At 41.1% G+C, this 14,040-nt stretch overlaps 1 protein-coding gene across 2 annotated transcripts in view; it reads left to right on the top strand.

Moving 5' to 3' along the window:
* Positions 1-14,040, top strand: part of FGD6 (FYVE, RhoGEF and PH domain containing 6) — a 122,347-nt gene that overhangs the window by 91,180 nt on the left and 17,127 nt on the right. For both annotated transcript variants that reach the window (XM_058673254.1, XM_058673253.1), the window contains exons 9-14: positions 6,320-6,370; positions 9,623-9,681; positions 9,762-9,833; positions 10,505-10,573; positions 11,379-11,462; positions 11,932-12,011. In XM_058673254.1, the coding sequence (XP_058529237.1) occupies positions 6,320-6,370; positions 9,623-9,681; positions 9,762-9,833; positions 10,505-10,573; positions 11,379-11,462; positions 11,932-12,011 (415 nt within the window). The remainder of the gene's footprint in view (positions 1-6,319; positions 6,371-9,622; positions 9,682-9,761; positions 9,834-10,504; positions 10,574-11,378; positions 11,463-11,931; positions 12,012-14,040) is intronic.

Below are 14,040 nucleotides of genomic sequence, written 5' to 3'. Positions count from 1 at the left end.
CAATGCTTTGCATTAAATATGGATAAGAGCTTCCTTAAGTGGGGCATGCCTGTGCCCAAGTCATTTCTGTACATTGAGATTCTCACTTGATAAACTGGCAGTCTTAGCAACTGGAATATACATCCCCTGCGAGTCTCAGCCAGGTGAAACTAGCGGATGTCTGCTATCCTTGAAAGACTTCTGTGAGTTGACTTCTGAGGGTGTCATCGATATACGTAGTCCTGAAGCAGGACACAGGAGAGACTCGGTCTATTCTGGGATCTCTTCTAAAGTTCTGCTGAATCATGACCCTGGAGTGTGCTTTGTCAGGCCTTCAGAGATGCCCTGCGAGGTCTGGAGTTATCAAAGGCTACGGTAGCTTGAACCTGGGCTCCTTCAGAGGTTTAAATCCTGTACCACAGTGCCTGACTGAGGTGCTCATCAGCCTGCACTCTAATGCTTCTCATATTTTGCACTCTGCTGAAGGGTTGTATCAATCAACCCCAAGAAAAAACCTTCTCTAATTCACAGAAGGCATTGCTTGCTTTCGAAGCCATGAATCTGTGAAATTGACCACCAAGAAGATTACATTTTATTTCTGTAGCAAGTATCGCTTCTGTGAGTGGCAGCTCTGAGCCACCTGTCAGGGATTGGAGAAACTGAAGAGTTGTAAGGGGCCAGAGCACTTTAAATTGGAGGTATGATTTGAAAGTGTTATCTCAACTGCATGGTAAAATCTGAAGCAAAATGTGGTTACTCTAAGTACAATCTCATCATAAATTTGCAACCATTATCAGGTCATAGGGATATGAAAATACTTAAGGCTGGCCCGGTGCGGTAGCTTAGCAGCTAAAGTCCTTACCTTGCACATGCCAGGATCCTATATGGGCACTGGTTCTAATGCGGGTGGCCCTACTTCCCATCCAGCTCCCTGCTTGTGGCCAATAAAAGCAAACAAATAAATAAAAATGAATCTTTAAAAAAAGAAGAAGAAAACTTAAGGCAGGGTCCTTGTCCTGTGAAACTGTATAATTTTTTTTAAGATTTATTTTTATTGCAAAGTCAGATATACAGAGAGGAGAGACAGAGAGAAAGATCTTCCATCCAATGATTCATTCCCCAAGTGACCACAACGGCTGGTGCTACACTGATCCGAAACCAGGAGCCTAGAGCCCCTTTCAGGTCTCTCACATGGGTAGAGTCCCAAGGCTTTGGGCCACCCTCTACTTTTTTCCCAGGTCACAGCAGGGATTAGAACTGGCGCCCATATGGGATTCCGGCGTGTTCAAGGTGAGGACTTCAGCCACTAGGCCACCAAGCTGGGCCCTGCATAGTTTTAACAATAGTGCATAAAATGATACCTTACACTGTGGAACCATTATGAATAACTTGGCTTCAGACACATTTACGATATTTCATGTTCTCTTTAAGTTCACTTAGAACTTTGGGATTTATAGAGATAGCATAGGAAGCAATAGAATGTATTAATAGAAGTATTCTGACAGGGAACAACAATCAATACATGTTCTAAAACATCAGTGATTAGTGAGATGGAGTAAAGTATAATTGCAGGGATAGATATATTGGTTAAAATGGGAGAATTGTTCTATCATTGAAATGGTAAGTAACATGAAATAGACTGTGGTTTTTAAGACTCTAACTTACGATAAAGTAGGAAGCACAGAACAATGTAAGAAGAAGGGTTTCCTTTTGAATAGTCTTAAAATTTTGGAAAATCAGTCAAGAGCCATATGCTAATACATATCTACTGAAATAGTCATGAAGAATTTTAAGAAACACAAGGGTGAATGTTATGGCACCGTGGCCTAGGTTGCCACTTGGTACTCTGATGTAGAATATAAACATCGCAATTGACGTGCTAACCACTGTGCCAAGCACATTTTCCTGTAATTGTTTCTCAGTGGATGGTTATTTATTCATAATATGCATTTTCTACATTATTATTTCACTTTTCAAATTTCCCTTAAAAGTTTTTAGAGTTACCCAAATTGGGGACCCAGTGCCGTAGACTAGTGTCTAAATCCTCACCTTGCTTGTACCAGGATCCCATAGTGGTGCCAGTTCATATCCCAGCTGCTCCCTACTTGTGACCTGGGATAGCATTCAAGGACAGCCCACTGGGGCCCTGCACCTGTGTGTCAGCCTAGCTTCAGCCATTGCGGCCACTTGGAGAATGAACCAGTCTTTGAAAGATCTCTCTGTGTCTCTTCTCTCTGTAAATCTGACTTTCCAATAAAAATAAATAAATCTTAAAAAAAATAGAGCATGCTTCATGAATTTTAGAATGAAAATCATTCTAGTTCAACTTTCTTTCTTTCTTTTTGAATAAAGATGTAGCAAAAAAAAAAGAGGGGCCCAAAACAAACCGTAAGACATGACCAATAAGTTCCAGTTTGTGGCTGTGGCTAAACTGGGATAGTAAGGATTTCTGTCTAGCTTCTTACGCAAGGGCTCAAGGCCACTTCACCAAGTTGCCTTGAAGACGTCAGACTGGTAACTTAGATCCCTGCCTTGTGTTTAAAATGACCTGGATTTTGTTTCACAACTCAGGATAATTTTAGGTTGTTTCTTTGACAATCTGAAATTTTGTTAAAACAGCCTGATTGTCTAGACTTACTTTTCTGCCCATAATTCTGTATGTGATGCTAATCTCACTACATACTTGTGGAAGAAATAATACAAAGGAAGACATGTGTTCAAATTCAAAACACTTGGGAATGTTATCCCTCCTATATGCTCATTTCCTCTGGGCTCTGCTCCAGTGCTTTCTAACACACTCTAAGAATCTCACTCGCAGTTGAGTGTACAAAGTCCTAGATTCCCACAGATGACTAAGTTTTTGTGCTGTTAATTATGATACTTCTCAATGGTTTCTGCTTAAGTTGTTGATTTGGTATTCAAAAAGTGGGAAGGATCGAGGAACTCTTGTGTAGGAAACTTAGCCATGATACAGTGTTCAATCCTCCACCTTTCATCTTGTTCCTTAAATGTGGGGATAAGAAAGTAAAGTTGCATATACCTAGAGATTGCTCATGTTGTGTTTCAGCTAACATTAGTGCTACAAATGGGTGAGACTGCTGATCTGTAGTTAATTAAATTTTATTTATCATTGATGCCACCTGGTGGCCAGAAGGTAGATTTTGTTGTACACATACACACTGTACCAGCCTTTGTAAAAATAACCTCAATGTTTCACGCATTTTTAATTGTGATGTGTTAAACGATGCAATAGGAAAGAGTTCAGAGAATACTAGATTATTCTATTATGGAAGTAATTTTAAAGGTTTCTGTAGAATTCTAGGTCTTAAATAGTAGGTAGCAAATAAACTCCCCCTGAGCAATGCAGGCACGTCTGTCTGGTCTCCTTCCCTGGGTTTTGCTGTGCTGACAGCAGTTGCTGAGGCAGCTGATGGTTTCAGTGCCCCTCCCGGCTGACTCAGTGTGAGCAGTCCTGTTCCTCTGCTGTGTGATTCATGACTGCTGATGAGAGTCATGCTCCTGTCGTCTTTGTGAGACACAACATTCCTGGAAAGAGTATATAATACTACTAAACCAATATTCCCTCAAAAAAATGGATAGATAAGTGAATGAATGGCTCATCAAGTTGAATTTTGGGGAATTATTGACCTTTTTTTTTTTTAATTGGCAAGGAAGGCAAACCTGACTCCATTAATTCCCTGGTTAATAGCATGTTGTTGCAGCATCTTAGTGGTGGGTGTTCTGCTTGACCCGTTTGTGTATTTTAATGGTGGTGAGAGTTCTGGTGGGCAGACTTCTGTTCAGCTTAAGTACAAGCAAATACAGTCCAACTCAGAGGCTTAGCAGACCCAGCACATGACTTTGAGGTCAGGAATTCCTAATGTGATTATCTTCAAGGAAGCTCTCAATCTGCATGAATATACTTTAATATAAAGGAACAAGAATTGGGCCTGGTGTGATGGTCTAGCAGCTAAAGTCCTTGCCTTGAACGCCCCGGGATCCCATATGGGCACCGTTTCTAATCCCGGCAGCTCCACTTCCCATCCAGCTCCCTGCTTGAGGCCTTGAAAAGCAGTGGAGGACGGCCCAAAGCCTTGGGACTCTGCACCCATGTGGGAGACCTGGAAGAAGCTCCAGGCTCCTGGTTTCAGATCAGTGTAGCACCGGCTGTTGTGGCCACTTGGGGAGTGAATCATTGGATGGAAGATCTTCCTCTCTGTATATCTGACTTTCCAATATAAATAAAATAAATCTTTTTTTAAAAAGAGCAAGAATTGAAGAAACATAGGAATTTGCCATGAATCTGATATTTAAATAAATCTGCTTTCCTTTGTACATTCTTCAGCTGACTGAAGGCTTATGGAAAATGACGTTTGACAAATGAGACAGCTTAGACACTAATGCTTTCTAATAAGGAGGATAAATTTGTCTGCCCCAACCCCATCACTTAACCATATAATTCTAAGAAGAATTTAAACTTTGCAAATGTGGCTTATGCATGGAATGCCTCGGCCAAAGTGAGATAAAGCTTGTTTTTCATTTTGAAGTAAGGTTAAGTGTAATGTATAGTCAACAGATTTGATGATTTTATGGTTTTCAGGTCCGTTTGATTAGAGCCAAGTCATTCAACTCATGCCTCAGATTAATTAAGATCTAAATTGTTTGTGATGATCTACCAAGTTTAGGGGAGCTGCGTGTGGTCATACAAAACCTCACTGCTTTTGTCAGTCCTGGATATTTCTGTTGTGCATGTCTAGACTCAACAGAGGCTCTCAAATCATTGTCCAGGAGATGGAGGAAGTCTTGGCAGTTGAGAGTGAGTGTTCTCTGTTACGTCAAAAACTTGGCCATGCTATACAAGTGTCTCTGTGTGTGTTTGAGCATGACTTCATAAACCCATGGGAGAAAATTATATCTGTTCCATAATGTTGCTAAGTTGAGATATAGTCTGATAAACGTACATTTAGTGTTTTAACATGCCTTCCCTTCTTCTGTTTTCTTTGCTCCTACTAGCGTAAGTACTGGCTTCAACCTTTTCCCTAAGTTGAGACACAATCCTGTCTAAAAAATATACAAAAAACTTGATTTGCTAAGCATTTATTTTCCTCCATGTGCACAGCCATTGGCCACACTCACGCTGTAAGAGGAATCAGATTTGGAGCCTTCCTGCAAAGAGCTTTGATTCTTAATTTAAAAAAGGAGCTGATAGGATGGTAGACAATGAAGTAAATCACTGCCCTGCCATGAATTATTCGAAGGTTAAAACTACTTCTTGCATGTGTGAATCTTTGCAGCAGAGGAGGAATTTGAGAGGAGCCTAGAGAAAGTCATTGAGAAGGAAGCATTACAGATGGAAATGTGGTGGGAGCTAACAAGGTGAAAATGTTGAAGGAATTCCAAGCAAATTTTGGCAGAACAAAAGGGCTTGTGTTAGTAGCAGAGAACAGAAACTCAAAACAGAGCATGCAGTAGGGTGGAGACATTTGTGTTAGTGTGATGGTGAGGCACCACCCCCCACTTCTCAAAAGAGAAAGAAGTTTGGCCTTGAATGCCTTTGCTTTTCCTTAGTGTTCAAGTTTTATTAAGTATAACCTTTGGCCTCTGTTTATTTTTCATGTTTTAAGAACCAGTTTAACCCATCGCTCATTTACAGACCATCTTCTCCTAGTCCAGAGTTTCTCTGTACTAGCCATATTGACACCTTGGCTCAGGCAGTTCTTTATTGTGTGGCTGCATCTCATAAATCCTTGGCCTATAACAATCAAATGTCAGTAGCATGTCCTTACTCCCATCAGGAGACAACCAAAAATGTCTCTCTTGAGAGAGATTTGCTCATACTTGGTAACTACTGATCTAGACAAATGTATTGACCTGGTATCCGGGGCACACATAGACTTTTGGATGACAAGTCTGTTTCTTAGCTATTCAGCCCATTAATGCCTTGGCATTTTGTACTGGATGTATCTGTTTTCTAGACGTAAAGTTGTTTCCTGTATTGAGGGATAAAATGCCTAAATTGAGCCTCAGGAGACCCAGCCACTCCTCATCACTCCTGCACTGAGAGGTAGTGTGATTAGAAGAGATCCTTGACTCTTCATCTGATTGATTTCTTGTCTTTCAAATGGCCCAGGGACCTCTAGCCTCTTTTCTGCTTTGACCGTGTGTCCTGATTTCTAGTTGATCACAGAGCTTTATTCTGCCACATTTTTGGAATTTACCACAAGTCACACAAGCTATAATACTGTCTGAAGTATTAAATAAGCAAAATAAATGAAGATAAATGTCTTAGGCTTAATAGTTTCATGTACTAATCACTACATCTTTTTTCTTTCTTTTCTAGATTATTTAAAGAACCTCTTAGAAGACTCCGGAGATTATAGAGACACTCAAGGTGAATAACTTGTGGTAGCATGTATTGCAGCTTTAGTATTACACTTATTGAGGCCTAAAAGTTATAAATATACTGATAACAAATCTGTAGACAGGTTGCTTTCATTTATTTGAAGTTTTGAAGCTTTTTCCAAAGCTCTGTAATGATACTGTAGTGGTGATAGTGATGCTGAAAGGTAGTTAGAGTGTGTGAGCCCAGAAGGCCTTGGTCAGCCCTCCCAGAGAGCAGACCCGGATGTCCTGCGTCTGGAAGCTTTCAGTCAGGTTCTCTCCGTGCCCTTGGTCCATGGGTATTCAGCTTCCCTGCATGTCTGTTTCATGCATCTGAAAGATCTTTTCAAACTTAAAAGTCATGCATTCATGAAGCAATGAAATAATACAAATGGAGGATAAAGTCTAAAATTGCTTACTTTGGGAATTTTTAATGATGAGGCATTATCCTCACTACTTTCCCACCCTCATGCCAGGCTCCTGGCTTCAGCCTGGAACATTCCTGACTGTTAGAGGCATCTGGGATGTAAATCACAAGTGGAAGATCTCTGAATTTCTCAGTCTTTAAAAAAAATACAAATGACATAGTACAAAATAATATATAATCCATGTGACATAATATGTTTTCTGAACTTTATAAAGCTATATATTATGTAAGGACATATATGATAATATATAATTTGTAATTTGTAAAATAAATATAATTGATATAAAATACAGATAAAATATTTATTTTAAAAAGAAGAAACCCAAAAATTCTTTTAAAAAAAAATTGAAAGTTCAGGGTCTGATGCAATAGCCTAGTAGCTAAATCCTCACATTGCATTGCATGAAGAGTGAAGTATGCTACTTGGCCAAAAAAAAAAAAAAAAGGCAGAGAAATTGTGAGCAGCTGTGAGTGAGGTTGCCTGAGAGTTAGGGGAGGTGAGACAAATAGACAAATAGACCTTGGAAAAGTAGGCCGAAGGATTGAAGACATAGAGTCAGAAAGGTCCCTTAGAGCAGCAGCTTGAGGAACGGAGGAGCAGGCAGAGCTGGGAGGCTGGCTCAGCTGATAGCAACACTTTATTATTTGTCCCCAACTCTTCAGCTTTCTTTTTTTTTTTTTTTTAAGATTTATTTATTTTTTTATTGCAGAGAGGAGGAGAGACAGAGATGAAGATCTTCCATCCGATGATTCACTCCCCAAGCAGCTGCATTGGCTGGAGCTGAGCCAATCTGAAGCCAACAGCCAGGAGCTCTTCCGGATCTCCCACATGGGTGCAGGGTCCCAAAGCTTTGGGCTGTCCTCGAATGCTTTCCCAGGCCACAAGCAGGGAGCTGGATGGGAAGCAGGGCCACCAGGATTAGAACCGGTGCCCATTTGGGATCCTGGCGCATTCAAGGCGAGGACTTTAACCACTATGCTATAGCACTGGGACCTTTTCAGCTTTCTTTTATCTTACACATGGAAAACTCCAGTATGCCAGAAAGCAGGGCACGTGTCCAGGATATGATAATTGTGGCAGTTTCATAATTTCTGGAATAATGTTGGGGTCTCTGAGAATACTTGTATCCCGTGGTGATAGTGACAATAGTACACATGTTTAAGAAGGCAGATACCTCCAAGATGGGTAGTAGAACCCAATGAGCCTCCCGGGAGATTACACTAGCTGAGCAACAACGATCACCTACTTTGTTTTATTTTATTGGTAACTACTGTCACTGCTCTGACAGCCCCGGTGGGACACATGCCCCTGTTTAACACTGTGACCATTTTTCACACTGGGAGAATTTTTGTGTGAGTTTTCTGATGAGTAGTGTAGGCTATTTCACATCTCCACCTGCTACTCAGTAAAGGCTACTGGATCTTCCTGGTCATTTGAAAATTGTCTTGTACATAAGCACGTGTGCCTGGCAGTGGCGTGGGGCAGGGAGTGCACACTGCCTTAAGTTGACAACACAGCATTCCCCAAACAGACAAAGGACAGGCTGTATATCTAGTTATGGAGATGACAAAGCTGAAGCATCAAATCTACTTTTTGAAAAGTAAGTAGTTACGGGTCCAGCATCGTGGCCTAGCAGCTAAAGTCCTCGCCTTGAACGCACTGGGATCCCATATGGGCGCTGGTTCTAACCCCGACAGCTCCATTTCCCATCTAGCTCCCTGCTTGTGACCTGGGAAAGCAGTCGAGGATGGCCCAAAGCCTTGGGTTCCTGCAACCGTGTGGGAGACCAGGAGGAAGTTCCTGGCTCCTGGCTTCGGATCGTTGTAGCACCAGCTGTTGTGGTCACTTGGGGAGTGAATCATTGGATGGAAGATCTTCCTCTGTGTCTCTCCTCTCTGTATATCTGACTTTGCAATAAAAATAAATAAATCTTTTTTTAAAAAAAGAGAAAAGTAAGTAGTTAACTAAAAATAATGATACTTGCAGTGCCCTATGGTCTGTTATATGCTTCTGTGTGGCTTTTCTTTTATTTCTGATTTATACCTCTTAGAATTAAACTAAGAAAAGAAAAGTCAGGAACTGGCATAATGGCATAGCTGGCTAATACTCCACCTTCAGCACTGGAATCCCACATGGGCATTAGCTCCATGCTGAGGCCCTGGAAAAGCAGTGGAGTATGGCCCAAAGCCTTGGGACCTGCCTGGGAGAGTCAGAAGAAGCTCTTTGCTCTTGGTTGCAGATCAGCTTATCTGTGGCCATTTGGAGAATGAAACAGTGGATGGAAGATCTCCCTCTCTCTGCATCTCTCTGTTTTACTCTGTAAAAGCTGCCTTTCAAATAAAAATAAATAAAATGTTAAAGAAAAATGAAAGTGAGCCCCAATATTTTTAAATAATTATTTGTCCTAGTTCTTGTTTACTGTATCATGATCCTTTCTCCTCACAATCCTCGCATACAACACAGCTACACTGGGCTAGTCCGTTGCTCCTGGATGAAATCCTTTATTCATGCTTGTGAACTTGAACAGGGTAATCAAATCTTAGTGTCAAAAATCTTGACATTTATGCTGCGATAAACATACTCTACAGTGTCTCTGTGGAGTCTGTTTTGGGATCATTTGTTCCCTAGGTTTGTTTTTGCCTTTGTCCTCTTGGCTTTAACTTCATTGACCCTAACCACCTGTGTTTTCTCCTGCTCTCATTTAACCGAGCTCCACCAGAGGTTGGTTGCTAAGAACTAGCTATCTCATCTGGAATGACTTAATGTGCCCTCTATTTGTAATATCAAATAGAGTAGTATGTAACCAGGGGCCTTTCTGTTCCTGTATATTTTAGATGCGCTTGCCGTAGTGATAGAGGTAGCCAACCATGCCAATGACACCATGAAACAAGGGGTAAGTGTCTTGCTGTCAGAGGCCAATGCAGGTATCTTGGTATTAGTGGCCTTCACATGGTCTGCACTGTCTCTCTGTAGGACAACTTCCAGAAACTTATGCAAATTCAGTATAGTTTAAATGGACACCATGAAATAGTGCAGCCTGGCCGGGTAAGTGTTTTGGACTAGATGTTTTTCATTTCCTTTGTGAAAATGGGTTGTTTGTTTTTGTTACTCTTCATTGAATAAACCTGGGTTGCTCTCTGCACTCAGAGCATTTATGATGTAAATCACTATGACAGAAGTGATTTAATTAGGTTTAATTAGGAGCGTGACAAGGGACCCCACAGAGTATCTGATGCACTAGTATAGTTACATTGCATAATATCAGCTGCCCTCATGCAGCTTTGGAAACAATTTCATTTAAAATCTTTAATGTGAGAAAGGATTGTGTAGGGAGGGAACAGATTGGTAATTTGATTCTCTTATAGAGCACATAGGTGGCCTGGAGAATGAGTTGAGGAAAATGATGAAATGTAGTTTTCAGGTTGTTGGCTGTCCCTGTGGACCAGCAGTACATGCTCAGTCTATCACATGTCAGTCCACACAATACCTCTCAGAGCAGTATCGCATCTATGAGACTGTGCTTGCTACTCTAATTCCTAAATGATTTAGAAGGCTTAAAGGGCCATCAAGTTTATAAAACATCACAAGGAATGTATCTCCCCCATTCCCCGCCAGACACAGGAAAAAGCTTAGGGAAGAGAAAAATGGAAAGAAAATGATATGTAAATTGTAGTTATGTTGGTGGAAATAACTAAGTGTTTGCTCGGATGAATCAGGTTTTTCTCAAAGAAGGAATTCTGATGAAGCTCTCTCGGAAAGTCATGCAGCCCCGAATGTTTTTCCTGGTAAGCGGTCCTGGGTGGTACTGATTTCTCCAGGGTAGGGAGAATTGCTCAGTGGAAGGAGATCTGCAGAGAGATAGGGAAAGAGAAACAGGGAAAGAGAGACAGAGCTCTTCCATCTGGTTCATTCTCCAGTTGGTCACAATAGTTGGATTTTGTCCAGATCAAAGTCAGGAGCCCAAATTTCATCCATTTTTTTTACATGAGGGCCGGGCGCCCATACAACTGGGTGCAGTAGCAAGGAGCTCTACTGGAAGCAGAACAGCTAGGGCTCCAACCTCTGCTCCAATATGGGATGCCAGTTTTACATGCAGCAACGTAACCTACTATTCTGAAGGTATTCTGGCTTTATGTACAACCCATAGACATGGCACAATAAAATATCAGTTTTCCTGGCATCCTTGAATATCTATATTACCAATTTGCATCTCAAATATAGGAAATATAATGTCTGCTATGATTCATGATTAGAAAATTATTTCCTCATATATTCTATTTTAATCCATTTGGGAGAATGAATTTGATCATTTATTTAAGCAGATTGTAAAACTTTTTTGGAATTTAAATTCAGAATGCATTAAATCTGTTACAGAACTTGCAAAAGAAGCACATTCTCTAGAAATCACTATTTTAATAATAATCTAATGAACCATTCCAGGTGATCCTATTTTAAATATTCAGAACAGAATTGCTTTATTTTATCCAGAGAGCTGTTAGTAAAAGAAAATTGCTTTTCTTGTATTATTGTGTCTTATTCACATCATTGTAGCTTAAATTTCTTTGTCCTGTGAAACATTTGTGCTTTCAGTTTAATGATGCCTTGCTCTATACAACACCAGTACAGTCTGGGATGTACAAACTGAACAACATGCTCTCATTAGCTGGAATGAAGGTCTGTGAATTCATGCAAAGAATTTTTTTACATATTTTACATATTTGGAGACAAGTCTGTAATTTAATCACAGTTCAAGTTTTGGCAAGTCCCAAGTATATGGCTGTCAGTGTACTCAATGAAGGGGTTGTTATGTAACTTTGGACGATGACTAGGAATGACGGAGATTGAAGGAGTCTTTGGTTGGGGGAAAAGCCAGTGCACTGTGAAGTATAAGTCACATGTGGCTATGCATGTGTGCTGGGGAGGGGCATTCCTATCAGAGGAATTGTGGTAGGCAGAGAACTTGCATGGAGGTATTTAAGTTCTTCCAGAGTAGAGATTAGATGATGGAACATAGTAGTAGAGAAAACTGGATGGGAAAGTTGGTTGTGGGTGTCCGCAGTCAGGGCCTTTCAGCATTTTCTGTAGTTCATGCGTGAGATCCTCCGTAGGTTGCATTTACTTACATTTTTGTGCTTTTTTCTAGGTCAGAAAACCCACCCAGGAAGCATATCAGAATGAATTAAAGATTGAAAGTGTAGAACGATCCTTCATTCTCTCTGCCAGGTGACTTATTAAAATACATCAAAAGATGAATGCTTGCCAATAAAACAGATTCAGATATCTCTGGCATGTATGAACTGTTGACTTTCTAGTTTCTGTTGCTTTAATTACTCACACTTCTTTCCCAGAGTTGACTTTTCATTTAAAGCGAGTATTTTTTTTTTTCCTCAGGAGGTTTATTTTAAAGGAAGAGTTAAAGGGAAGGGGAGACAGAGAGAGATCTTCTATATGCTGATTCACTCCCCAGATGGCCACAATGGCCAGGGCTGAGGCATGTTGAAGTCAGGAGCCAGGAGCTTCATCTGGTTCTCCCATGTCGGTGGCAGGGACCCCAGCACTTGGGCCATATTCTGCTGCGTTTCTAGGTGATTAGCACCTCACTAGATCAGAAATGGAGCAGCCAGGATGTGAACTGCCATTTAAGTGAATGACAGTGTTGTGGGCAGCAGTTTAACTGTGTGCCACAATACCAGACCCTTAATGTGAATGTTTCAAAGCTTTGTACAATGGAACATGATGTTTTTAAAAGCAATGAGTGCTTTATAGAGTACTGGGATTTTTTTTTTTTTTTGATTTTTTTTTAAGTTATATTTTTATTGGAATGTCAGATATATAGAGCAGAGGAGAGACAGAAAGATCTTCCCTCAGTTGATTCACTCCCCAAGTGGCCACAACAACCACTGTGCCGATCTGAAGCCAGGAACCAGGGTCCCCCTCTGAGTCTCCCACGTGGGTGCAGGGTCCCAAGGCTTTGGGCCATCCTCGTCTGCTTTCCCAGGCCACAAGCAGGGAGCTGAATGGGAAGTGGAGCCACCAGGATAAGAACCGGCGCCCATACGGGCTCCTGGTGCATGCAAGGTGAGGACCTTAGTCGCTAGGCCACCGCGCCAGGCCCTCTGTATTTCTTTAAAAAGCTTAACAAACCTGTGAGATAGGTATCAGACTAAAATGAAAAATTAAAGAACAATTGAATTGCTCTTAACCAATTTCAGAAAACTGTACTGATACTTTAGAATGGGACTTAAGAGTCGTAGCCTTGCCAAGAAGACACTAGAAAAGCAGAAACTATGCCTTTTACGAATGAGGCTCATGCAATAATAGAGACACACCACTGGTCTTCGTAACACATTGACTTCCGCAAACATCACTGTGCGACAGATGGTTGTGCCTTATTACAGGGGTCGACAGGAAGAACCTCCACAGAACATTTTGCATTACTGTTTTTTGAACATGACATATGGGTCCCTTCTTTTGTTCTTTTTCTTGGTGCTTAACCATACAGCAGTTATCGTGAATTCAGAGTGACTTCAGTACTTACAGAACACACACAGCACAGCTAACAGGGAAAGAGACTGCCTAATGGCCACCTACCCCAGAATCACTGGCTGCTTTGTAGAAGATAGCTCATGAATACTAGGCTATAGTTGATCCTCTCTGGGATAAAGTATCAAGAGGTGACTAGAATCAGGTAGAAAGCCAGTAAGATTACCAGTGAGTTGAACGTAGAATATGCAAAATAAAGTGTAGAAGTTGGAAAATTCTCACTAGAAGAAAAGAGATTTCCAAGATAGGAGTTGGGTTGGGGAAAAAGAGCTGAAATGTGTTGAATGGCACCATTGTGTTGTGGTCCTCTTCTGAATTCCCCTAGCTGCACTAAGGAAGGTATGGAATTGAGATTGGACCTGATTGCTGTTCACTCGGCCTGTCCGTCCCTACCCTGCAACACTTGGGTCTGATGATAACTCTCCACGTAGCTGGCCTATCGCACATCCTTCTACCTTGTCTGAAGTTCATCCTTTGATTTGTGAAGGGATGTGGAGGCACCAGGATACAGTGGATAATTAAAGACCCCTTCCTTCCTTCCCTAAGCTTACATTCCATTACAAAAGATGTATATTTAGAAATAGTAGCACAGTTCAGTATCTTTGTGTAGGTACTATAAAGGTGTAAACCTGAGAGGCCAGAAGGTATGAGCTAAAGAGCGAGAGAGTTACCCAGAGTAATCTTTGAGGGACAGCTGAGATAGATATTG

Source organism: Ochotona princeps, chromosome 15 (assembly GCF_030435755.1).
Source record: "Ochotona princeps isolate mOchPri1 chromosome 15, mOchPri1.hap1, whole genome shotgun sequence".
NCBI lineage: Eukaryota > Metazoa > Chordata > Mammalia > Lagomorpha > Ochotonidae > Ochotona > Ochotona princeps.
The sequence above is the reverse complement of the archived record's forward strand: the minus strand, read 5'-3'. Positions and strand labels throughout refer to the sequence as shown.